The 25,219-nt window shown below is 38.5% G+C and overlaps 1 protein-coding gene across 1 annotated transcript in view; it reads right to left on the minus strand.

Moving 5' to 3' along the window:
- Window positions 1–25,219, minus strand: part of LOC126458619 (ATP-binding cassette sub-family C member 4-like) — a 170,416-nt gene that overhangs the window by 82,345 nt on the left and 62,852 nt on the right. Inside the window, exons 4-6 of the mRNA XM_050095785.1 lie at window positions 17,734–17,938; window positions 6,726–6,951; window positions 3,827–3,983 (exon numbers count right to left, since the gene is read on the minus strand). Coding sequence (XP_049951742.1) covers window positions 3,827–3,983; window positions 6,726–6,951; window positions 17,734–17,938 — 588 coding nt within the window. The remainder of the gene's footprint in view (window positions 1–3,826; window positions 3,984–6,725; window positions 6,952–17,733; window positions 17,939–25,219) is intronic.

Below are 25,219 nucleotides of genomic sequence, written 5' to 3' on the forward strand. Positions count from 1 at the left end.
TAGTCGAATGTTGGCACCACATGCTCAGAGCTGTTCAGATACACCATTCCTCATAGTGTACAGAGTCCCACCGTGGATATCGCTGGGTGCGCATATCACCTATGAGGGCATGCTGAAAAGTATCATCTCTAAATTTTTTATTCTGTTCTCGATATTAGTTGAAGCATTACATATCATGCATATTACTCAGTTGATTATCCCACTTCACTGATGTAAATTGTAACTGCCTGCTGCCACAGATCTCCAAATTGTTTCATTTAAAATGGCTGTGTTTAATGTTACAATGTGAGTTAATGAATAACAGCATGCTGTAATTAAGTTTCTAACCACAGAAAATGTGCCTCCAATTGAAATTGATAGAACAATTAAAACTGTGTAAAGTGATGATTGTATCAACATCAGCAATGTGCAGCAGTGTGTTGCTCGTTTGTAACAGAGCTCTGAGCAGACAACTGCGTATGGCAATTGACGAGACTCATGCTGATGAATTCACCAGCTTTCAGGCAGGTGTGGCGTACCATGAGAGCATGTACAGGCCACCATTGCACAACTGCAGTACAAAAAACTGTGCATTGTGGGTGCCTCGAATGCTTATTCCTGACATAAAACAGTGGAGATTGGACATCTTTCAACAAAATTTTTGAAAATTCAATCTTAAAAACAGCCTGAAACTTGCATTAGTTTTACAAAACACTGAGATTCATAATGAACCCACACTGGTATTATTTGACATTGGGAACTTATATACAGCCCTCTTTCAGGAATGCTTAAAAATTATGAAAAAAAATTTATTAACACATGAACAATTGAGCCAGACTGATGTTGCAGAATTGAGTGAATTACTGGAACTGCCACTATACGATAATTATTTTACAGTCTATGAGAAAATTTATCATTTAATAGTTTAGAAAATATTTTGTTTATAACATAAGTTGTAATGATAAGACTGTATAGTGTAGAACATTTGTAGATGACATGGTTACCCTCTTTAAGGGTGACAAACAGACAGTGCTAGATTGCCTAACAGCTTTAAATTGGATGCATAAGAATATTCAAGTTAGCACACAAACAGAAAAAGAAAAAAAATACATTACCTAGATGTCACTATTGAAAAAGTAAATGGCAAATGTAAGTTCAGCATTTTCCTCAAACTAATGTGTACAGTTTCCATTATAATGACAGACTCCTGTGATATACATATGCATTTTTTAACTTCGTGTTTCATAGAATCCTTAAATTACCACTAAAACCAGACTTTATGGTCACCAAATCATTTTTATGAAGAAGATTGTTTTAAACAATAGATTTGATAGCCAGTTAGTTGAGAAATTATATAAAATATTGATAAGGCAACTGAACAACAGCAATAGCAGTAAGCCTCCCAAAAATAAAATTAAATAAAAATACATAGAGGATTATTGTTTTTGACAAAAATTGAATGGCAATTCTATAAATCTGATATTTCAATAACTTTTCAAACTGTCAATAATTTTAAGATTTCAATTATGGCACACAATCAGAGAAAATAGTGACAAATATAAAGAGCTTAGTGCATATAAGCTAGAATTTGACCAGTGTAAAGGTGAAATTTGTGATGCGTGTAATGTGTTTTATTCATCTCATAACATTCATAATTTCAGAACATATGTCTGATGTACAGCAGACACATCAAGGTTTGCTTGTTTAAAATTTTGTATCAGTTCATCCTTCACGAAATCTTCCACAGAGTAGTAGCATCGTTTAACTAGAAAATCATTCAATTTGCTTTTTAAAGTATTTATCTTCATATTCATTATGTCACACACTTTTATTGTGTTGTGAATTTTCATGGCTATATACTGAGGAGTCTGCGCATGCAGTTTTAAGCGATGAGTGGTAAGCATAAAGTTTTCTTTATGTCTTGTGTCGTATGAGTGTTCAAAATGATTTTTTTAAAAATAGATCAGCTCTGCTGCATAGAAAAAGAACCACCTCAAGGATGTATAAAGAGGGAACAGTTAACATTTTTAGTTCTTAAATAATGGTCAACACGATGCCCTCGGACATGCAGAGTACATGTTGCAAATGATTCTTTTTTGCAACTTTAAAATTCTTGTAACGTTTCCTGAGTTTCCCTAAAACATAATGCCATATCGAATAACTGATTCTATATATGTCAAACTGGTCGACCTTTTTTCGCCAGGTATAGAGAACATACTGGAAAACATAATAACACAGCAATCGGTGATCATCTACGAGACTCAAAGCACTTACCAGCATCAACCACAACATGTAATTTCTTCACAATGCCCCTTGAGGCAAGAAGTTAGATATTCTGGGAGTTTTACAAGTACGTAGTCATAAGAAGTGATATAGCAATAATGTTCTTAATAACTAGTTCGATTTTACAGATAATAACTTTATTAAAATATTTTACAATGTATTGTAACTGCAATTTCTTCAGAATCAACTCTTTTTGTTAGGTTTCACAGATAATATTTTTAAATAATGTGTAATTAAATGCCATAGTCTCCTTGGTGGCCTTTTTGGTTTTCAAATGTCACCACACACAGACCCTGAGCTATGGATTGCATTGTATACTTGACATTCCAAGTCCCCATGGAGCCGAATGTCACCTTGTTTCACCTGTCTTAAGCTGGAGTACACATGGACTACAAATTGCTTAAGGAGATTGAAGAGAGAACTAAAATTTAGCATAATTGTTAAACAATTTGTACTACAAAGTCAGAGATTGTTTGGATAACACAGAATAGAGAACAGCAAAAATTAACGTTATTTAATAATAAACAACTGTCATTCTGCACTATACTGTCATATCTTAATCAATCCTATACCCACGTTCTGTGAGGGGAAAATTCTAACCTCCTGCCGTTTTCTTGAGGTTAACATCCCATTCACTGTGGCACTGTGACCTGTCTCAGTTGTTTCATATGGGCCAAGGGGACAACATGAATGTGATAGAATGGCTCATATACTGGGTCCTGAGGTCAATTGAAGGAGGAGGGAGAGAGGTAGGGAGAGAGAAAGAAAATGAGAGAGAGAGAGAGAGAGAGAGAGAGAGAGAGAGAGAGAGAGAGAGAGAGAGAATGCACAGATGTATCGGTGCGATGTACTGATGTCTGTGTGTGTGTGTGTGTGTGTGTGTGTGTGTGTGTGTGTGTGTGTGTGTATTTAGTGAAATAGAAATGAGCGTTTGGCGTCATTGGCCAGGAGGCCCCTTGTGGGGCAGGTCCAGCCGCATTGATGCAGGTCTTATTACATTTGATGCCACATTGGGCGACCTACGAGCTGGATGGGGATGAAATGATGATGAAGATAACACAACACCCAGTCCCTGAGTGGAGAAAATCTCCGACCCAGCTGGGAATCGAACCCAGGCTCGTAGGACGGCAATCCTTCATGCTGACCACTCAGCTGTCGGGGTAGACTGTGTGTGCAGTGTAGTGTAGAGAGTGATCAGTGATAATTGAATGGTGTATTTTTTAATAAGGTAATATTACCGCATGCATGCATTAGCCATTTTTTTTAAAAAAAAATGTTGCCTTTATCAATTAAGATGAAATATCTCATATCATCATGTAAATTATCATGAGTGAACAAAAAACTAACTAACTAACTAGCTGATCTCGATAGTCTTCAGAATGAACCTGCACATTTAAAATGAAAAGTGCAATGTTGTGGATCAGAGCATATCTGGGACTTATTTTTCTTTTTAACACTATTTTGATAAATAGAAAACAGAGTATTCCATATAATTATACAGTGACGTCAACAAAATCATATTTTTTTAGTTTTTTCTGGTATCATATTTCACAATAATGCTTACCTTCGAGCCAATTCGACCATTTTTTCAAAAGGCTTTTCCCAGGCATACATTTTTATCACTTGAATTCCTGTGATTATTTCATTCATCAGCCTTATTCTATTATCTGCCCTCACAGCAACTTTCAAACGAAACCTTGTAGTCAGTTTGGTCATGTATGCTGAAAGAAAATTTTATGGTTCAAAAGTGTTTGGCCCCTATAAAGAATTAAATGACAGATAATTATACTAAGCAAACTTCAGTGTAACAACTAAATGAACTCGAATAATGAAATATAGATACTGCGATGCTATGTGGCAATCAGCTTTGGATGAAAGCATCTTATGGTCATTAACATTTGAGACATAATGGCAAAAGCATTCAAATATCATGAAATACATGTAATTTCCAGACCAAGTCATTTAGTATTGTGAAATACAAGCACTCTAGGGTAATAATGAATTAAAACCCAATGGATAAATATGAATTTATGCACAATAAGGGTGGATGAGCCCTGTGACTGTAAATTAATGAAGTTATACACTAATGAGCCAACACAGAGCCAAAACATTATAACCATCTGCTTAATAGCATGTTGATCCACCTTTGTAACAGAATACAGCAGCCGTTCACAACCAATGGATTTAAAAAGTTCTTGGTAGTTATCTGGCACATGACCCTTATGCACACACAGGTCACACAATTCTCTTAAATAATGTGCTGGTGGTTTGATGGCACAGAGCTGGCACAAATAATATCCCAGCTGTGTTCCATCAGGTTAAGGTCACGGTTTGTGGATAAGACATTGTCATTACTACATTCCTCAAACAGTTTTAGCGTAATTTTGGCCATGTGATGAGAACCATTGTCCTCCTGGAAGATGCCATCACCATCAGGAAAGACATCAAGCATAAAGGAATCAGGTGGTCAGGTGGTCTGCAGCAGTTTTCAGTTAGTCCACAGCTATTATGATGGTTGCAACAGGTTCCGTGGAAGCAAAGTTGAATGCCTCCCCCCATACAATAGTACTGCCACCACCAGGCTGCACTTGTGGCACACTGCATGTTTTGAGCAGCAATTCACCAAGACAATGGCATATCCAGACACAATCACTGATCTGCTTTAGTAAGAAACATGATTCATCTGACCAGGTGACATGTTTCTCTTGATTCCTGGCCCAATCTTGATGATTCTGTGTTGCCTGCAATCATAACTGACAATGTCACTTGATCAGCATGGAAACCTGTACGGTCATTGGCTGTGGATCCTCATGTTCAAAACTGTGTGCTCTGATACACTAGTGCTTGCATCAGCACCATACCCTGTCTAGGGCAGCTATTCAAACTTGCAGGGGGGGGGGGGGGGGGAATCCATGAGAATTCCACGTGTGAGGAGGAAGATGGTGTCACAAAGCTCCTGATAAATTAATGGTTAAAGGGTGGGGGGGGAATACCATCCATAAGCAGTAGTTTAACCACAGATTTTAAACATCAATAATTTATCTGGAATAATATATAACTGACACATTTTGAAATATGAAATATTTTAAAATACATCATTTGTAAAACTCAATAAAATTCAATTTCAGTGCTAGGTTGAAAACACAGGATTCCCTGAGAATTTCAGGTTTTACAGAAGAATTGCCACCCTGAACTCATCAAATCTGCCACACACTGGTCCCTCTCTTGCATTACAGAGCACGCAAACCTCTGACCTCCCTCTTCACTTGTGAGGAACAGATCCTGTCACCTACTTGTGGTTTGACCATCTTTCAATGATTTCCCATAGATGCTCTCGATAGTAGCATGTGAACAGCCGATGAGCTTCACCTTTTCCGAGATGGTCTTTCCTAGCCGGGTAATAACAATCTACGTTAAGTTAAAGTCAATAAAGTTTGTGGATTTTCCCATTTTTGGCTCACATGGTAACTAGGATGGTTCCCCTTTCAGCTCTGCTCCTCTTATGTATTTTTTATTACCGTGTGCTTAATGAGAGTTGGGTACACAGAAGAATGATGGGACAACATTTTTGATTATCAGATTTTATTCAAATATTTTGAATGAAAAAACAAATCTTTCTGCAATGCTGGGAGACGAGCAAACATGGGAGATTTATGGTAATGGTTTTTCCATCTGTTTGTGGTGCTAACTTCAGTAATAGTTTAGGTAAATTTCTTTATTTCAGTCTATGAGTACAAAGTTTTTTTTGCCCTCAGTGTACCTGTTTTCATCAGATCAGTGGTGAAATACCAAAAACAACTAACTGGTGGTCTCCATATTAAAATAGTAAACCATGCCACAACGAAAATGTAGAACCCATGTGCTTAAGATATGATGAAGCATATTTGTTTTAATATATGTCCTAATATAACAAAGCCACAGCAGCATCATCATACACACAAAGTCTGCTTAGCATTGCTGCACATAATTAAATATGGTGAGAAATAGGCTACAGTGGCGGCAGAGTCATCATGTGAATGGTGCTACTGTTCATAACAAATTGAGGTACACTTGCCCCAAAAATATGTTTGTGTTATTAGTTTATTAGGTGTAACTACTGCAGGCCTATGCAAATTAACCAACATACAATTATACAAAATGCAATAAAATGAAGACATCCCATTAGGTAAAAACTATATGGGATTATAAGATGTGTAAGTTTTAGAGTTTTGAAATCCATATAAATTTTTGCAAACATTTCCATATATTTGAATTTGGTAGTGCAACTATTACAATAATCTTAGAACTCCTGATTTAAGTCATCTTCCTCCACAACACAATATACCGAAGGAGGAAATAGAATGTCTTCATCAATATGAAGTTACATTAATTGCTCAAAGCATTACCATGACTAACATGAAGTTTGGAAAACATATATAACAGTAACATATTTTTGTAAACTTAGTATGCAAAAACAAACTTACTTTGTACAGGAACAGTCTGCAAAAACAAACCAACAACTCCAATAATTGATGCCCAGTTCACTGCTTGCCACAGGAAGTATGTAACAATCACTGTTTCAATTGGAGTCATCCATATATAATGTAAGAATTGTGGTAGTACATCAAACCGGTTCACATCATTTGAAAGAAGATTTACCATCTGACCTGCAGCTGTCTGGCCCAGAGCTGTTTTACTAAGACGTATTATCTGAAAACAATATATTCTTGTGATGCAAAATTTCAGTCAGAATATCATACTATGAAGAGTACTAAGTTGAGAACAATGCACTACTGTATGTAGTCACAGTATACTCACTATCTCATCCAAAGTATCTGGACACCTATTAGTGGACACTGATGTCGGGTGTATGCTCCTTTAACCTTTATGATGGCTTGAACTCTGCTGGGGGCTTTTTAGGTAAGGTATCTGAATGTCTTTGGAGGAATGGCAATCTATTCTTCCTCAAGAGCTGAATCCAAAGAAGATAGTGGGAGTCTGCAGCAAAATCGAATTTTTAACTCAATCCAATGGCATTCCATTGGGTTCAGGTCAGGACTATGGGCAGGCCATTCCATTTCAGGAATGTTACTGTTCTCAAACCACTGCCTCACAATTGCTGTTTTATGACAGAGTGCACTGTCATGCTGATACGATCACTGTCTCCAAACTGTTCCTCTAGTGCACTCACAGTACATAATGCTGTAAAATGTGTTCATAACCTTCCACATTTAATGTTTTCTTAATGGTAATAAGTGAAATATGCCCTAGCCACAAAAAACACCCCCATACTGGAAAACCATCTCCTCTGTACTTCACTTTTGGCACTACACATGATGGCAGGTAATGTTCTCCAGACATCTGGCACACCCAAACCCTTCCATTGGATTGCTAGAAGGTATAGCATGATCCATCACTCCAAATCAGTTGTTTCCAGTCATCCAACGTCCAGTAGCATTGCACTTTACAACACCTCAAGCATCATTTAGCACAGTTTACAGAAATGTGTGACATGAGGAGTGGTTTGACCACTGTACCTTATTCTTTCTGTTGGCAGCATTTTGGAACTCTTGAGTGGTTCCTTCCACTGATTATACACAAAACATATGATATCTTGGTAAATGAAAAACTTTAAAGGAAATGAAAAGGTTAGAATTTTCGCAAACTATGTCTGTTCAACTAGTACTGTGATGTTATTGCAAGAGAAGAAAAACTCATTGGAGAATATGAAATATTGGAAAACTTAGAAATAATGAAAAATATATTTCTTACTTTAGAACACTTGTATCATTATTATGAGTGGAATATACAAATTACTTTCAGAGTATTTTTCTATTTGGGGATATAGTACTGAGATATATAGTACTATGATGGTATTTTAATAATGTTTATAGAGATTCTGCTACATTCAAGGTTCTATAGCATGTAATCTGTTGCATTCTTGTTTATGATGATATACTGCACATGATTCTGAGAAAAGATTAAGGTAATCTCACAGTACATATTGATGTAACATACAATGTTGGTCTCGACTGATAATGTTTATGATGCAAACGTAACACAACACTGGAGGTATATGAATTTTATGTAAGGACTTTCTGATGATGCAGTCTTGACATTAGAAAAATTACTTCAGTGTTCTATGTCAAGTACCAAGTATAACGAGATGATTGACTCAAAAATGTTAGTACCTCATGGAAATCTTTAAAACTGACTACCATTTTTAATGCGTAGCTGCGCATAATAAAGAACTGGGAGGTTGTTCAGTGTGAATCAAAATGGGAATTATTGATGAGAAAGATGAAGAAATTTTTCATAATGTTTGAAATGTATTATCTTATATACAATATTCGTATCCTATATTTAATGGAGAATCATACAGAACTTTACAATTATTCAAATATTATTGTAAATAACTGATACTTTTTTATGTATTTGAAAATTCAATTGGGCTATCTGTCTACGCTCAAGTGAAGTAAATCATTGTAAACTTGATCTTGTAATAAAAGTCCATTTTCTAAATATCTATGTAATGTGTGCTTTATTTTATGTATCATACGGTTTCTTCATATTTGAAATTGATTTGCAACTTACAATCATTATTTGAGCAAGAGATATAAATGTCATGATGTACTACTATTTTTATGATGTCATTATTAAAAAAGAGACCCATCATAAATAAGACTTCAAGGACATTCAATTTCCATTAAAAAAAATTATTTTTGTCCATCTCTTGTGAGATCTAGCTGTCAATTCCGCATCACCTATGACTGTCTCGATACTTTTCGTCAGAGAGTGAATATTAAATCAAAAAGATTACTCTTATACTGTTAATTATTATTTTTTGACTTAATCCACTTCTTTAATTAGTATCAACAACTCATAACTGGTTATGAAACTTAATATTAATTTTAATCATAAGATGTTAAACAAACAGAAAAAGAACTAAATAATTTGTCAAACATCCAGATGCCAGTCTTTTGATTTAATACACAGAGTTTAAAAAAAGTATTCTATATTTTGGTAATATGGTCCAAAACAAGGCAAAAATGTTCTGTAAATAAGGGCTCTAAAATGCAAACCTTATGTGTTACAAGCACTTGTTCATCTGTGCTACTGTGAAACACATCCCTTCTACTGCAAGCTCTTTGCAAATTTGGATGACCAACAGAATGCAGTAAACAAATGAGGACACATTTCTCTATGAAATACAGTGTGCACTGAGCATCTGTTAGAGTTGTTAATGTAAACCATATCCACAGTTCTGGGTAAGGACAGCACATACGTTAGTTCTCATGGACACAGGTAGTGTTTTCACACGTTTGTAAAATACATTTAGATTGTAGTTTTATCCTTGCACTTACTCACATAATGGAAGCCTATTACTCTACATGGGAAATGGCAGATATGATCTTGTATTATGGGCTATCAAATGAAAGCAACCACTCAACCTGTGTTCTGTATGCTGAAAAATATACAGAACGCAGCAATTGTTCAATTATTCAGCCAGATTACAGACTGTGGGCCTATAGCTCCATCAGCAGTGGATGGTTGCAGACCTCACACCAGCTGTACTCCTGTTGTGGAGGATTGCAACAACTAGAAAAAGACCCTGGAATTAGCGTATGCAGAATAGCAGCATCTATGAGGTTAGTCATCCTATAGTCTGGACAATCCTGTGTGAACAACTGTTATACCCATAATGTGTATAGCATGTCCAAGTCCTTTGATCACAAGATACATCTGCCAGAATCCAATTTCACAATTATCATTGAAAAGGTGTGATGATTTTTCACAGTAGAGGTGGGAATGTCAATTTTCACAACCAACACATATGGGCTGATGCAACTCCACATGAAGTCAGAGAAGCAAGGCATCAATGCTGATTTTCAATTAATGTCTGGATAGGAGTTATTAGTGACAAACTAAGAGGACCTTATGTACTACCAAATAGGTTGACTGGTGCTAAGTATCATCAGTATCAAATGATATGCCTGTCCTACTAGAGGAGGTACCAGGTACAACTGGTTCATGCATGGTGGAGCACTAGACCATTTTCTCCAAAATGACTGAGAACATCTCACACAGACATTTAATGGGCAATGGATTGGTCGAGAGGTCCAGTGCATTAGCCACTTCATTCTCTCAATCTTAATCTCCCGGATTTTTTGTTGTGGGGACACTTGAAACCTTTGGTGCATGCAAGCACCATTAATGATGTGCATACACTACAGGAATGCATCATCAATTCCTGCCAGACTAACCATGACAGGACTAGAGTTTTTAAACACTGGACAGAAGCTTGTCTTACTATGCATGGACATCATATTGAGCACCACTTTAGTGATGGCTGACAAAAAGTGGTTATATGTAATAGCAGATAGATTACATTAGAAGCTCTGCTGTTTCACAGTAACAGAATAATGTTTTTTTCAATTGTTTCCTTCATTCTGTAGGCGGTTTGTAATAGCAAAGATGATGAACAAGTGCTCAAAGCTCATACAGAGTCCATTTTAGAGCCCATCTTTACTGGATTTTTGGTCTTGTTTTGATCCATATTATCACCTCTCAAACTATGGAACACTTTTTTTTTAACAATCTGTATGGTGACCTTGATGACAGTACTTCACTAATACAGGGTGGTTCAGGGAAGTATCCCCAATTTCAAGGTGATACTGTGTAGGGAGGGGACCTATTGAAGGGTGGGAATGGACTCGTGGCAGTGGAAGTTTCCTCTAGTGCTATTGTCAGTAGTGAAAATGGCTTGGATGAATGAGCAATACACTTTTGCCATCAAAACATACTTTTCCCAGAACTGGTCTACCACGTAAATACAGCATGCAGTGCACCTATGCCCTCATTATCAAATTCCCCTTGCTGACTGGAAATTGATTTCAACAAAAAGATAGATAGTTACGTACCATAAAGTGACACATTGAGTTGCAGACAGGCACAATGAAAAGACACTTACACACCAGCTTTTGACCAAAGCCTTTGTCAGAAAAGGGAAAACACACACACATTCATTCACACAAGCAAGCACCCCTCAGTCATCCATGACCACCATCTCTGGCAGCTAGGACCAGAATGCAACTGCCACATAGAATGGAAACAGCAATCTGGAGGGGCAGGGAAGGGGAGGGGATGCAAGGTACGGGTGGAAGGTGAGCAGAGCACTGTCTGGAGGAGCAATCTATCTTTTACTTATTGTTGACATTATTATGAAAAGGATGGATGCTGCACTCATCGTGTAGCACAACAAGAAGACTTTCAAACAAAGCTTTCAGCCAAACAGGCCTTCATCAGACTAGACAAAACTGTGGTCATGTCTGTGTGAGTTGTGATTTGTGTGTGTTGTCTATCAGATGAAGGCCTGTTTGGCTGAAAGCTTTGTTTGAGTCTTTTTGTTGTGCCTACCTGTGACTGAGTCGAGGGGCATGAAAGGGAAGCAGTGGTTGGGAAGGGAGTGAGGCAGGGTTGTAGCCTGTCCCCGATGTTATTCAATCTGCATATTGAGCAACCAGTAAAGGAAACAAAAGAAAAATTCGGAGTAGGTATTAACCCTTTCAGACCTGATTTTTTATTTACTTATTAAAAAAATATCTGACATCATTTTTACATTCAGGTTACTCTCGTGACAACATTTTTCTAAGAAAACATTTCACCTGATGTCTAGTTTTCTAGATATTTAATGTACACAATTGTGTTCATCAGGTCTCGAGGTTCATGTCATACATTACGGAAGTTAACACTATGGATCAAGTATGCCACTCTTTATTTCCCTTTAAAACAAAAGAAACAATAAAAATAATTCCAAATTACAGTTCTTATTTAAACAACAATGGTCAAAACACTGATTTTAAAGTTTCGCATGAAACTGCAAAAAAAAATTTCTGTCCTTTTCGAGACATAAATGTACTTTACATTTTCTGCACTGAATTCTAGAACGCCCTGTACATTTTGGAAATTTGCAGCGAATTGGAGCTCCTACATCATGCAAAGGCAAATGATCAATGGAATCAAACTGTATCTCTGTAGCTACTCATAATTCTTCTCTTCTTCTTGGTATGACTCTCATGTCTGAAGCCAGTTCTTCATCAGACAGACACCCCCTCTTCTTTTCAGTCACTTTCTTCTGGCACAGTATCAATCCATCTGCTACCCTGATATGAAAGGAAAGAAGGTCCATTTGCTTCTTCTTTTGGATCTACAGGTTGTCTGCATCTTGTCTGTATGCCAACCAACTTTGCACGATGGCAAAGTAAACAGCATGAAAAATCATATGGAAAGCCCATTTTCGAGATCTGATGAAAACTTTGTAGTAGCTTGTCAATTGATCAAATAGTTCCACACCATCCATTGCATGATTATATCTTCTCACTATTTCAGGTCTTTCAACTGTCGCATATTTATGGTGTTTTTTGTCCCAACACTCAACTTTATCCACTGAGCCTTTACCAACAAAGTTTCAACACAATACAACTGGCCTATAGTCTAACCACTTACACATGGTAATGTCATCAGCACTAGTGATTTCTTCCCAGTAACCTCTGGTTTGTTTCACTATTGTTTCATCATCTGAAAAAGGCAAGTTCCTTCTAGATCTGTTTTGATGGACAGTACCTGATGCATTGATATCTTGATACAAAAGGAAATCTTGCACTATTCCACTCTTTTCACAAGAAGACTTTGATTCCCCATGGACTTGGTTTCCCTTTGACATACTGCTTTGCAGAAAACTTCCCAGTGAAAGAAATATTTCCTTCACTGACACCAACATTCTCTTCTATAGGTAGTTCACTGCAGCATTTTCGAATGGCTGAGTAAATTGGCCTGACTTTGTAAAATTTATACATATTTTCAGGTGGCTTTTCCAGATTGTTCACCAAGTGTAAATTTGTTCGTAATTCTAAAAATCTGTCTCATGACATGTTTTCCCAAAATACATTTACCTTCATGCTTGTATCCCAATACATTTATAATCTGGAAATTTCAATGTGGCAGTCAATATATGCAAACCAAATAGCATCTCTTATGCTTGAGGAGTTGACTGCTTGAATGAGGTTTTGCCTCGTTGTAATGCATAAATGTGAGTATGTGCTGCCATGCTAGTGAACAAGTCATCTGGTATATATCTTTTGAAGTATTGCATTGGAGAACACAAGAGAGACTCTTCGAAATTTGGAGTTTTGTATGTTTCTGCAATGGTACTTAGAGGCTTGCGATTCCATTTTATGGATTCTTTAGGTGCACCATCATGTTGTCACACAGGTTATTCAATTCTGGGTTGTTTTCATTGCATAAGAAGTTCATTTCATCATCCACCACCTCTCCATCATCTTCATCTTCAGATATGGTGTCTCTAGGCACATCATTCACGCCCACTTTATTTGCTCCAACACGTCTTACTATTTGTGGAGCCTGCCTTTCAATAAGTGGTACACTGTCATCCTCATCCCCTCTCAAACTAATGTCGGAAACGCCACCATTTTCAATTATGTCCATAATCAAGTCCCAATCTTTCTCAACAGAAAGATATTCCTTATCCATATTTGTAAGACAAAAGCCAGCAACATAAAATAAAATCATATGTACAGGTCAGTTATTCTCCTTTCTTGCTGCTGATACTGAAATTAATTGAAATATTTCCATACATAACTACCATAGCCATGCAAATATAGCTGACACACATTTTAGGTTATTTTTCTTATTTTACACCATTAAGGACCTGTTGTACACAAATGTGTACATTAGTCTTACCTGATACATAACACAAATGGGAAGTGAATAAAATTGCTGAAAATTCCACTGAAAGAATGTCTACTGTTTCCAAAAGAAGGAAATCACACAAAACATTCATAAACAAAACCCACAACATGACTATTATAGCAATAAAGTCAATGAGTAATGGCTTCCCACAGAGAGACAACACCAGAGAGTATATTTTGCTATGTGGTTCACAGACTGCTCACAAGAGAGCAGCAGCTGCTGGAGCATGGCTAAAGGAAACATACACAAATGTGAAAAGTGGGTTTGGATGCAACTGACATTTCTTGTCAGCGAAATATTAGTGAACAAACTTTATGTACACAATTGTGACCACCAGGTCTGAAAGGGTTAAAATCCATGGAGAAGAAATAAAAACTTTGAGGTTCGCCGATGACATTGTAATTCTGTCAGAGACACCAAAGGACTTGGAAGAGCAGTTGAACGGAATGGACAGTGTCTTGAAAGGAGGATATAAGATGAACATCAACAAAACCAAAACGAGGATAATGGAATGTGGTCGAATTAAGTCGGGTGATGCTGAGGGAATTAGATTAGGAAATGAGGCACTTAAAGTAGTAAAGGAGTTTTGCTATTTGGGGAGTAAAATAATTGATGAGGGTCGAAGTAGAGAGGATATCAAATGTAGACTGGCAATGGCAAGGAAAGTGTTTCTGAAGAAGAGAAATTTGTTAACATCGAGTATAGATTTAAGTGTCAGGAAGTCATTTCTGAAAGTATTTGTATAGAGTGTAGCCATGTATGGAAGTGAAACATGGACGATAAATAGTTTGGACAAGAAGAGAATAGAAGCTTTTGAAATGTGGTGCTACAGAAGAATGCTGAAGATTAGATGGGTAGATCACATAACTAATGAGGAAGTATTGAATAGGATTGGGGAGAAGAGAAGTTTGTGGCACAACTTGACCAGAAGAAGGGATCGGTTGGTAGGACATGTTCTGAGGCATCAAGGGATCACCAATTTAGTATTGGAGAGCAGCGTGGAGGGTAAAAATCGTAGAGGGAGACCAAGAGATGAATACACTAAGCAGATTCAGAAGGATGTAGGTTGCAGTAGGTACTGGGAGATCAAGCTTGCACGGAATAGAGTATCATGGAGAGCTGCATCAAATCAGTCTCAGGACTAAAGACCACAACAACAACATCTGTGACTTAGCATCTCCTCTATTTGGTGAGCAGCAACTATCCTTTTCATAAAACTGTCATTACTCCATCCTAGATTTTCCATTGGTCGATTTTTCCTTATTGTTGATATTCCAACCTGGAGTTTCGATTGTTTGGAAATAAGTTTTATTAAGGGTGGAGAACTTTTGTGTATATGGTTAGTGTTGTGAAAAAGTGACACTTTTGTGTGCAATCAATAGTGATGGCATCATTGGGCCTTTTTTCCCCAAAAGAGAATGAGCATGTTGTTATCATCAGTTCTGAGAAGTACATCGACATGATCCAATAATTTCTTGATCCACAGTTTCAACAAATGAATTTGGTACTCATGGTCTCAGTAAGATGGTACCATGGCCCATCCTGCAAGAAATTTGATTACTGTTTTCAAGGAAATCTTCCTCATGTCCTTCATCTCCTGGTGCACTGACATTCCACAGCCCTATGCTCTCAGGATTTAACTCTATGTGACTACTTTTTATGGGGCTTCTTCAAGAATGAGGTGTATAAACCTTGGCCCAGGACCCTATGAGCCTTGAGGAATTCAATATATGTTGAAGTGGGTGACATTCCAGAACAGATGCTTCACAAAGTTATGCAGAACTTCTTCTTCAAAACTTCGTGAAATTAACTTCCAGTTGAACCTTACTGATGAAAAAATAATTTCTTTCTTTCTTTGATTAACCTTCAAAGTTAGGGATACTTTCCTGCCCCACCTTGCATAATGAGGCATGAAATGCAGCAAAGGTAGGAATGAAAACATAATGATCTAGTAACTATATTTCTATCTGAGATAGCATGTCATTATCTTCCTCCAACTTGCATACCACTTGAACAATACAGTTATGGGAGTACCTGAAATTTAATATGTCATCCAAATCACTTGATATTTTCTGTACAACAGAATAAGTATAATCAAAGTTAAAATTAAAGCAAAAGTCAAGGAATAACTAGATGTCAAATGTAAAAATCTCAGGCCCCACTGGATAGATTTTAAGTAATAGATAATTCTGGATAGAAGAATGAGGTAAATTATGTTTTTCCTTGAACTACTTCAGGTTTTAAAGGATTTATATTTACTCATTTCAGAAATTTGGTCCCCTAATTTCACCAACAGCACAACAGGCAGCTTATACTACTGAATACATATAGAGTTCTAATATGGAATTTTAATTTTTGAGCCAATAAACATTAATTAACTTCATGAAATTAAATTGAGAATCTTTTAATTTCATGTCTTTGGTATTCTGCCTTCCACGAATGAACCTTGTAAAACTTGTAAAACCTTGTAAAACAAACAGTCAGGGAGAACAATTTATGAGTCTCTTTTTCCCTAGAACCTCCAATTCATCAACTTTTATCTTCCATATCAATACTAGTTGATTTTGCTTGGAGTGACTGTCTGCTGCAATAACTGCAGTGGAACTTTAGTGCTTGACACAAAGGTAGCTGCCATGCCTTCTGCTTGAAGAACCCAGTATCTGTTCATTGAAGGGAGATGAGGTGGTGGCATATAGCACGTGGACCTATATCCTGGATTAAATACCATGTGTCTTCAACATACATGTGACAATATTCCCCGTTTTTCATCAACAAGACAAACAAGACGAACACGATACTGCACTCTATGTGCACACGTTGCATACAATAAAACACCAACATACTGCACAGGAAGGATGCCAAAATGTGCAAAGAAAGGAAACCTCTCTGATTAAGCAGCTAAACCTACTCCTTGGGAGATCCAGCCAATAATGTTGTACAAGCTTTCTAAAGTTAGCTAAGTTCCTGCTTCTAGTGATAGCAGTTGTTTGCCAAACCTATCTTGTGTTCCTCAGTTAATTCATTCTGTATTGCATGGAAGTGGTAAAGAGTAAAGCACACACAAATAATACTTACTGCAAATCTAGATTTAATTCACTGTGTGGCCATCTTCAGTGCAACAGTGCAAGTTGAAACCTTACAACCACTTATATATACACATAATGTGGACTCAACCTCTGACATGTATAGTCCAGTTGGAACTATGTGTATGTATAAGTGGTTGTAATATTTTAACTTAGATTTGCTGCACTGAGAGTAGCGACATAGTGACTAGAACCTGGATTTGCAATAAACATTATTTGTGACTAGTTGCTGTACTCTTTAACTTGAAATAAATGCAGATGCTGGGCACATCTGTTTCCACATGGAAACAAACTTGATATATTTTATTTATGTATGAAACAACACAATACATCTGACAATGATAAAGATGTTCCTTTAGTTGAATTAACCAGTTGTGTATTGGAATACACTGTTCATGTTATCAGCCACCATTTATTTAATCTCTACTGTTTTTTTCTGGATATTACAACTTGCATTGTGGAAGTTTACTATAATGACAGCTAGCTTACACAAGCTCTGTAAGCCTGAAGATGCAGTGGCTGCTGTGAAATGTGGAATCCGGAGTGTCTTACGAGCTAAAAAGTTCAATAACTTACACATTATTGAGTAACTACTATTTATAAAACTAAAAGGAAAAGTAGGCCTAAATATTTACATTACCTTTCTGTAGATAACTGAACAACAAGCAATTCTTGCTCTCATTCCAATACGCTGTCCCAACAGATTAACTTGGTGCATCATTGTCATGTTCACAAACAAAACAACTATGAGGGCTCCTGCATACCAAAAGGCTTCTTCCCTTGTGACTGTTGATCCAGGATTAAAGTGCTTCAGTAGGTAACCCAAAAGCACTGGTTTTGCTGTGCTGCATAAGACAGGAATTATTAATTAAACATTTTAATAGTAACAAATGTGAATGATATTAACATATTATGTGTTTCATTAACATAGCATCAAATATTTTGCTGTTCATTTTAAAAAATATATAGATTACTTCACTGATGTTCTGAGCTGAAGCAAAGAAAACCACTTTCATCTACTATGAACTATTTACAGGAGTTGCTTCCGTGTAAGTTAACTTTTCAGGAAAATTTTGTGGGAGTGACAGAATCAGTAACTGACATTGTACTGAGTGTAGTGGATCTTCATAAAACTACATTCTTTGACTCTTGTTTCCACTGATGTTTGCTAATGTCTCACATGTACTTTTGTATAGGTTGTGCCCATAAACTTGTTTCTGCTGTACAATATCTATATACATGTCATTTATCTGGTACAAGTGGTCCTAGTAAGTGGTGAACCCAGAACTAAAGTGTTCTGGTAGTGGACATATTATTAATCTTTAACTCACTTCATCATGTATCGGTGAGTTGTGTGTGCCTAAACTATTGTATGTGCCACTGATGGAGCAATTCATGACATCGAGGATTAGATCGAGGTTCTACAGCTCCTTTCTATGCTACTGCTGTCATGGTATTTTGCACCTCAAGCCAGTATCAACAGAGGCATAATGGGATCACCAATACAGATCGTGCCATGACATTCAGTTCCACTGCCACAGGATATTGTTTCACACAATCAGACAGCATGACAGTGTGATATCAAATCACGTGTGAACATACTCCTCATTCAATCACCTGCGACGATGAGGCTCATACGAGCTACAAACTTTCCAAACGACAGCTCTTGTGGACCACACACATCACAATTACAAACTGAGGCTCCACTTTTTACACCCAAATAGCTAGATATGTGGTTCGCTACTACCGAGAACATTTTCATGCAACAGCAGATGTATGATGCATTTAAACAATTTATGTTTGTGATCTGCAACTTCGACCAATGTGTTTTTTCAGTAGTGTCGCACATTATTTTACATGTCCCTTCACAGAGAGCCTACAGCACCTCAACATGGCATTGATATCTCGATGCAAGAAAGCAACAGATCAGTGCCTAACACAGCTTCTTTATCATGAGGCAAAAGGTCGCCTTCTGACTTATGGAGACACTTATGCACTATGGTCAACTCTAGTGTTCTTTTGGATGCTCTGTTGTTACACATTTGGCAGCAACAGTTACCTCCACAGCTGCATTTAACTTTAACTGTGCACATAAGTCGATCATTATGCTGAAAGTGGTCGACAGAATGCATGTCCTGCTTGCCAATCAATCGGAGGTGCACAACCACTGTTGTTCAGAAAGTGTACAGTACATTACCAGAGCCAGCCAACATGGTGCCACTGACCTGACCAACCAACACTCACCAAACATCACCAAGGATCTCCGATTTCTCTGCTCTGCCTTCAAGCAGCTAACTAAACAACTGCAGAAATTGCAGCTGCAGAACACAGTGGCAGATGGCTCAGTCAAGCAAACTAACTACTCGCAAAATCTCAGACATCATGAACCTAACTGGTCAGGATTTTGCTGGTTCCATAGGCATTTCAGTTTTCAAGCTATGAAGTGCAAAACACCATGCTCCCATCCAGATGCCTCTCACAATCTGTTTAAGTATGAAGATTGTAGCAACTGTAAGCAGCTACAGTAAGGGAATGCTACAATATGTGAGTCAACTTCCCCGACAACAGTCACACACACTACATCTCAAAGACTTTTCATTTCTGATCATTCTACAGGTCTGACATTTTTAGTCAACATCAGGTCAGATGTCAGCACACTGCCTTTTAGTGCCTTTCCCAATGTGTAATGCACTGATGCAGCTTCCTTGAAAGCAGTCAATGACTACCATACAATCAGACAAAAACAATGGGGTTTGACACTGGACTTTCTACCAATTACGGGTGAAATTTAGTGCTCCTAACATTGACCAAGCCATTCCAGGCACCAATTTCATTATGAAAAATGTGTTAACTGTGAACATGTATAAATTATGCCTCATTCTTACAGCCAATGGATACATTATTTTCTCGGTCAATGGTCAACTGACATCTTGCTTATACTGCAGGTGGACAACATCAGCATGCCTACTTGGATGATGACAGGTGCTGGTGGGTTTACTATCACAGCAGAATCCTTCTGGACAGATATCCTGTCCAGGATTTCACAAATTCACTGACCAGGTGTTAGATTGTCGTAAAGCTTATTATCAGATACCTGATACAAAGCTAGACGTATAAAGACTGCAGTGACTGCCCTGTTTGGGCTTCTTGAATTTTTGGTTACACTATTTGAACTTAAAAATCCTGCCCATACTTTATAGCATTTTCTGGACTGTGTGCTGAGTGGGACTACATTACTGCCTTGCTTATCTTGATGACATTTTGGTATTTTCTGAAAACACCCAGGACCATGAGAAACATTTGAATGAATTACCCATGGTGTCACGCTGAGTAAAGATAAGTGAGTGTTCGGTGAACCAGTGATAATTTTCCTTGGCTTCAAAATGTCAGCCCAAGGCATCTCTTCTTTGCTGGAAAAGTTGAAGGTGTTACCTTCTCTCCCTCAACCTCAGAACTACAAAGACCTCAGGAGGTTTCTCACAATTGTAAACTCCTATCGTCGACATTTTCCCGGAACTGCTGTCTTTAGCGGACCCCCACCCTGGAGCATGTTTGGCCTTAGTAGTGGACATCTGCCAGTTTGTGTTCAGTGAAGCACTACATCAAAGAGTGAAAGAGTGCTTACGACAGGAATATCCTCACAATGTACGAGAGCATGGAACAGTTCCACCCCTGCATAGAGACCAGGTGTGTCAGTACTTTCGCTGGCCACAAGCCCATCACGGTGGCTTTCTGGAAAGTCAGTGATAAGTGCCCCACTCATCAGTTACACCATATTGAGTACATACAGGTATGCAAGTTTACTATCCATGTTTACACATGCATGGAACTGACAATACCGTAACAAGCAAGGTGATGCAGTGATTAGTGCACTGGACTCCCATTTAGGAGGACGATGGTTCAAACCCACATATGGCCATCCTGATTTAGGTTTTTCATGATTTCTCTAAATTGTTCCAGGTTAATGCCAGGATGGTTCCTTTGGAAGAACATGGCCAATTTCCTTCTCTATCCTTGGATTAATGCAAGCTTCTGCTCCTTCTCTGAAGACTCTGATGTTCCGGAATGTTAAACCCTAGTATTTTTACAGGATTACAGGTTCTGGTGGAAGCAGCTGGAGGCACAGTTAAAAATATGGCACAATGTCTTTATTACTTGACCTCGACTGTAAACTCAAGTGCTTTTCGACTCCATCCCTATCCTGGTACCTGCAGAACCAGTGCCATGGAGAAACAAGTGGTAGATCATTCTGCATGGGTTTTGATCAAGAAAGATTAATGGGCCTGCACTTTTACCCAGTGCCGATGCACCACAGTGGATGCACCACAGTGGCATGTCATGTGCATGTTCCAGTTAGCCAATTCCTGACATCTACAATGCAGATTTGGTTACATTGATCAGTTCAGACCCCTTTCCACGTGTGATGGCTATAGGTGCTTATCGACAGTGGTGGACCATTGCACTAGGTGGACAGAGGCCATCCCAATCAAAGACATTTCCACCAAGGCAATGGTACAGGCATTCACTGAAATTTAGATGGTGCAGTTTGGGTGCCCCTTTCTCATTACAACCAACAAGGGACAAAAAATTAACCATCACATTTCCAGATTATGTGGGTTCTAGAGCAATTGAACCACAAGCTACCATACAACAAGCAGTGGCATGGTGGAAAGGTGGCACTGCAACTTAAAGCCACATTAATGAGCCAACAGGATTCCTGTTAGGTCTATTTATCACACTGAACACTGACACTCGTTGCTCGTCAGCGTAGTTGGCATACACAGAACCACTACATGTACTAGTAAAATTTCTAGCACCAGTTCCACTAGCTGATGATTGCAGTTATCCAACTTGTGTAACAGCTCTGGAAAAAATCGCAAAACCTCATGCTAATGCAGTAGTGAAACAGTTCTCACCCAGTTTTCATCCACAGGTGTCTCAAAAACTGTTCCCATGTCAAGCTCCTCCCTACAGTCTCAATACACTGGCCCGTCCCCTGTTTTCCGATGTGACACATACACTATCAATATTCGTCTCCAGTGAAAAACAGCCATGGTTTCCATAGAGTGGGTCAAACCCGTTTGGGTGCTTCCAACATCTTTCAACACTTTCCCAACACCTTCACCTGTGCCTGTAACAGTAACTATGACCCCAGTGTCACTCGTCAGTTGTGCTATGCCTGGGGGGGGGGGGGGGGGGGGGGGCAATGACGCAGTCCAAAATTGATAATTGACAGTGTACTGAGTGCAGTGAATCTTTATAAAATTGCATTCTCTGATTCTTGTTTCTTTTGGTTTTCACTGACGATACAAGTGTGTATCAGTTGTACTCATAAAGTCAAATATTGCTGTAAAGTATCTATGTGTGCATTTTTATGTAGAACAGGAGATCCTACAAACTTAACTGTTTCTGAAATCGTATTTATGAATATAATACAGGGAAACATTCCACGTGGGAAAAATATATCTAAAAACAAAGATGATGAGACTTACCAAACAAAAGCGCTGTCAGGTCGATAGACACACAAACATACACACAAAACACAAACTTTCGCAACAAACAGTTGCTTCGTCAGGAAAGAGGGAAGGTGAGGGAAAGACGAAAGGGAAATCCTCCCCACTCCACCAAGAGTGTCTTTCCGCCGTCCACCTAACCTTCGTAACCTCTTAGTTCATCCCTATGAAATCCCCAAACCACCTTCCCTACCCTCTGGCTCCTACCCTTGTTACCGCCCCCGGTGTAAAACCTGTCCCATGCACCCTCCCACCACCACCTACTCCAGTCCTGTAACCCGGAAGGCGTACACGATCAAAGGCAGAGCCACATGTGAAAGCACCCACGTGATTTACCAACTGACCTGCCTACACTGTGAAGCCTTCTACGTGGGAATGTCCAGCAACAAACTGTCCATTCGCATGAATGGACACAGGCAGACAGTGTTTGTTGGTAATGAGGATCACCCTGTGGCTAAACATGCCTTGGTGCACGGCCAGCACATCTTGGCACAGTGTTACACCGTCCGGGTTATCTGGATACTTCCCACTAACACCAACCTGTCAGAACTCCGGAGATGGGAACTTGCCCTTCAGCATATCCTCTCTTCTCGCTATCCGCCAGGCCTCAATCTCCGCTATTTTCTAATTTCAATTTGCCGCCGCTCATACCTCACCTGTCTTTCAACAACATCTTTGCCTCTGTACTTCCGCCTCGACTGACATCTCTGCCCAAACTCTTTGCCTTTACAAATGTCTGCTTGTGTCTGTGTATGGGCGGATGGATATGTGTGTGTGTGCGTGTGTATACCTGTCCTTTTTTCCCCCTAAGGTAAGTCTTTCCGCTCCCGGGATTGGAATGACTCCTTACCCTCTCCCTTAAAACCCACATCCTTTCGTCTTTCCCTCTCCTTCCCTCTTTCCTGATGAAGCAACCATTTGTTGCGAAAGCTTGAATTTTGTGTGTATGTTTGTGTTTGTTTGTGTGTCTATCGACCTGCCAGCGCTTTTGTTTGGTAAGTCTCATCATCTTTGAAATCGTATTTAGTTTCACGTGGTTTCTAAGTATGTACAGTTGATGTATAAAGAAACACAAGTGAAACAAACAGTGAAGATTAATTCAAATGAAAAAGAACTTGATTTCTGTATATGTCTGGACATTTATTTATTGAATTTGGACTACAGATGGAACACATTATTTAAATTGCAAATAATGGAAGGAGTAATGGTACGTACCTATTCACTCTACAGTCAAGGCGAATTGTGACTGCCAGGCATATAATGAGATTGAAAATATTACTGAGCTTTTGGACAATGACACACACACACACACACACACACACACACACACACACACACACACACACCGATCCACATGCACAGCTACATTCTCCCAGTCAACAACATTGTCCTATCACTGCAGCCCAACTTTGTTGAGTTGTGGTGTAGAGTGAAGTGTTTGAGAAGAGCAAGGAAATGCAGAAGTGTGCTGAGAAGGGTGGCTGATAGTTGGGAGGCAGAGACAGGAGAAGAATGTGACAGAAGTGTGGCACCAGTCAACATACCCTGTTGAAGGTGGTTGAAGTTACATGTAGCACAAAGTGAAGTGGTGGGTTGGTTTATGAAGGACGGGAAGAGGCATCAGTGGAAGATTGAAAATTTGGACAGGAAAGTGTAGAATAAAGGTGATAAGTGGGAGCCATGGGAACAGGGGTGGATGTGGCATAGGGGCTAGTGGAGGCTGAGGTCAGGAGTACTGTGGAATCAAAGAAATGTTTTATGAAGAAAAGAGATTATGGAATTTGGGAGGACCCAGATGGCGAAGGTTGTGAAGAACCTACTGAAATCAAACAATCTGGTCTCAGTAACACATTCTGCCACTGGGTGGCCTACGTTTTTCTCGGCCACAATTTGTTGGTAGTCATTAATTAAGGTGGACAGTCAGCTGGTAGCCAAGCTGTAAGTTGATGCTTATGCTAACAAGCTGTCACTGGGACAGTGTCAATGGAATCTTACGTTTTGGCACAGCTGGGGATGGGCAGGGCCAGAATGGTATTTGGCCAGCAGTCAAGAGGCAAGCAAGCAGTCTTCACAGGTAAAGGAGTGGATTTTTTTCTGGAGTAGGGTGCAAGGCAGTTAACGTACATCAGGAAGAGCTGTAATGGTTGATGCACCAAAGGTGGTGGATTCCACAATATGGAAGATAATGGCAACATATAATACTTGAAATTACATATTAAATCACAGAATCATTGTATTGTAAATCTAAGCATATCAGCATAATCACAGCACTGAGATGCATGTATTGTTACTTTAACAACAATTTTATTGTAAAAACTACACAAGCTACATTGGCACTGTACATGAACAATATTATGCAAATGCTTATAAATTACCGACTCTTGAATGTTTTGAATGATTTTTATAATAAAGGTGCTGGATGAATGCTGAGGACACTAGCTAATGTCACTGAATGTCATTATTTGATGTCTATTTCGTTTACTAAATTACATCATGTTTTATTTATTGTTAGTATGCAAATGTTCAGAACATCAATTCCTCCACATTTACACATAGACTGAATGCAGCATGACACTCCTTCAACCTTTCCCTATTTATCTGTGTGTTATATTT

This window comes from Schistocerca serialis, chromosome 2 (assembly GCF_023864345.2).
Source record: "Schistocerca serialis cubense isolate TAMUIC-IGC-003099 chromosome 2, iqSchSeri2.2, whole genome shotgun sequence".
In the NCBI taxonomy this organism is placed as follows: Eukaryota; Metazoa; Arthropoda; class Insecta; order Orthoptera; family Acrididae; genus Schistocerca; species Schistocerca serialis.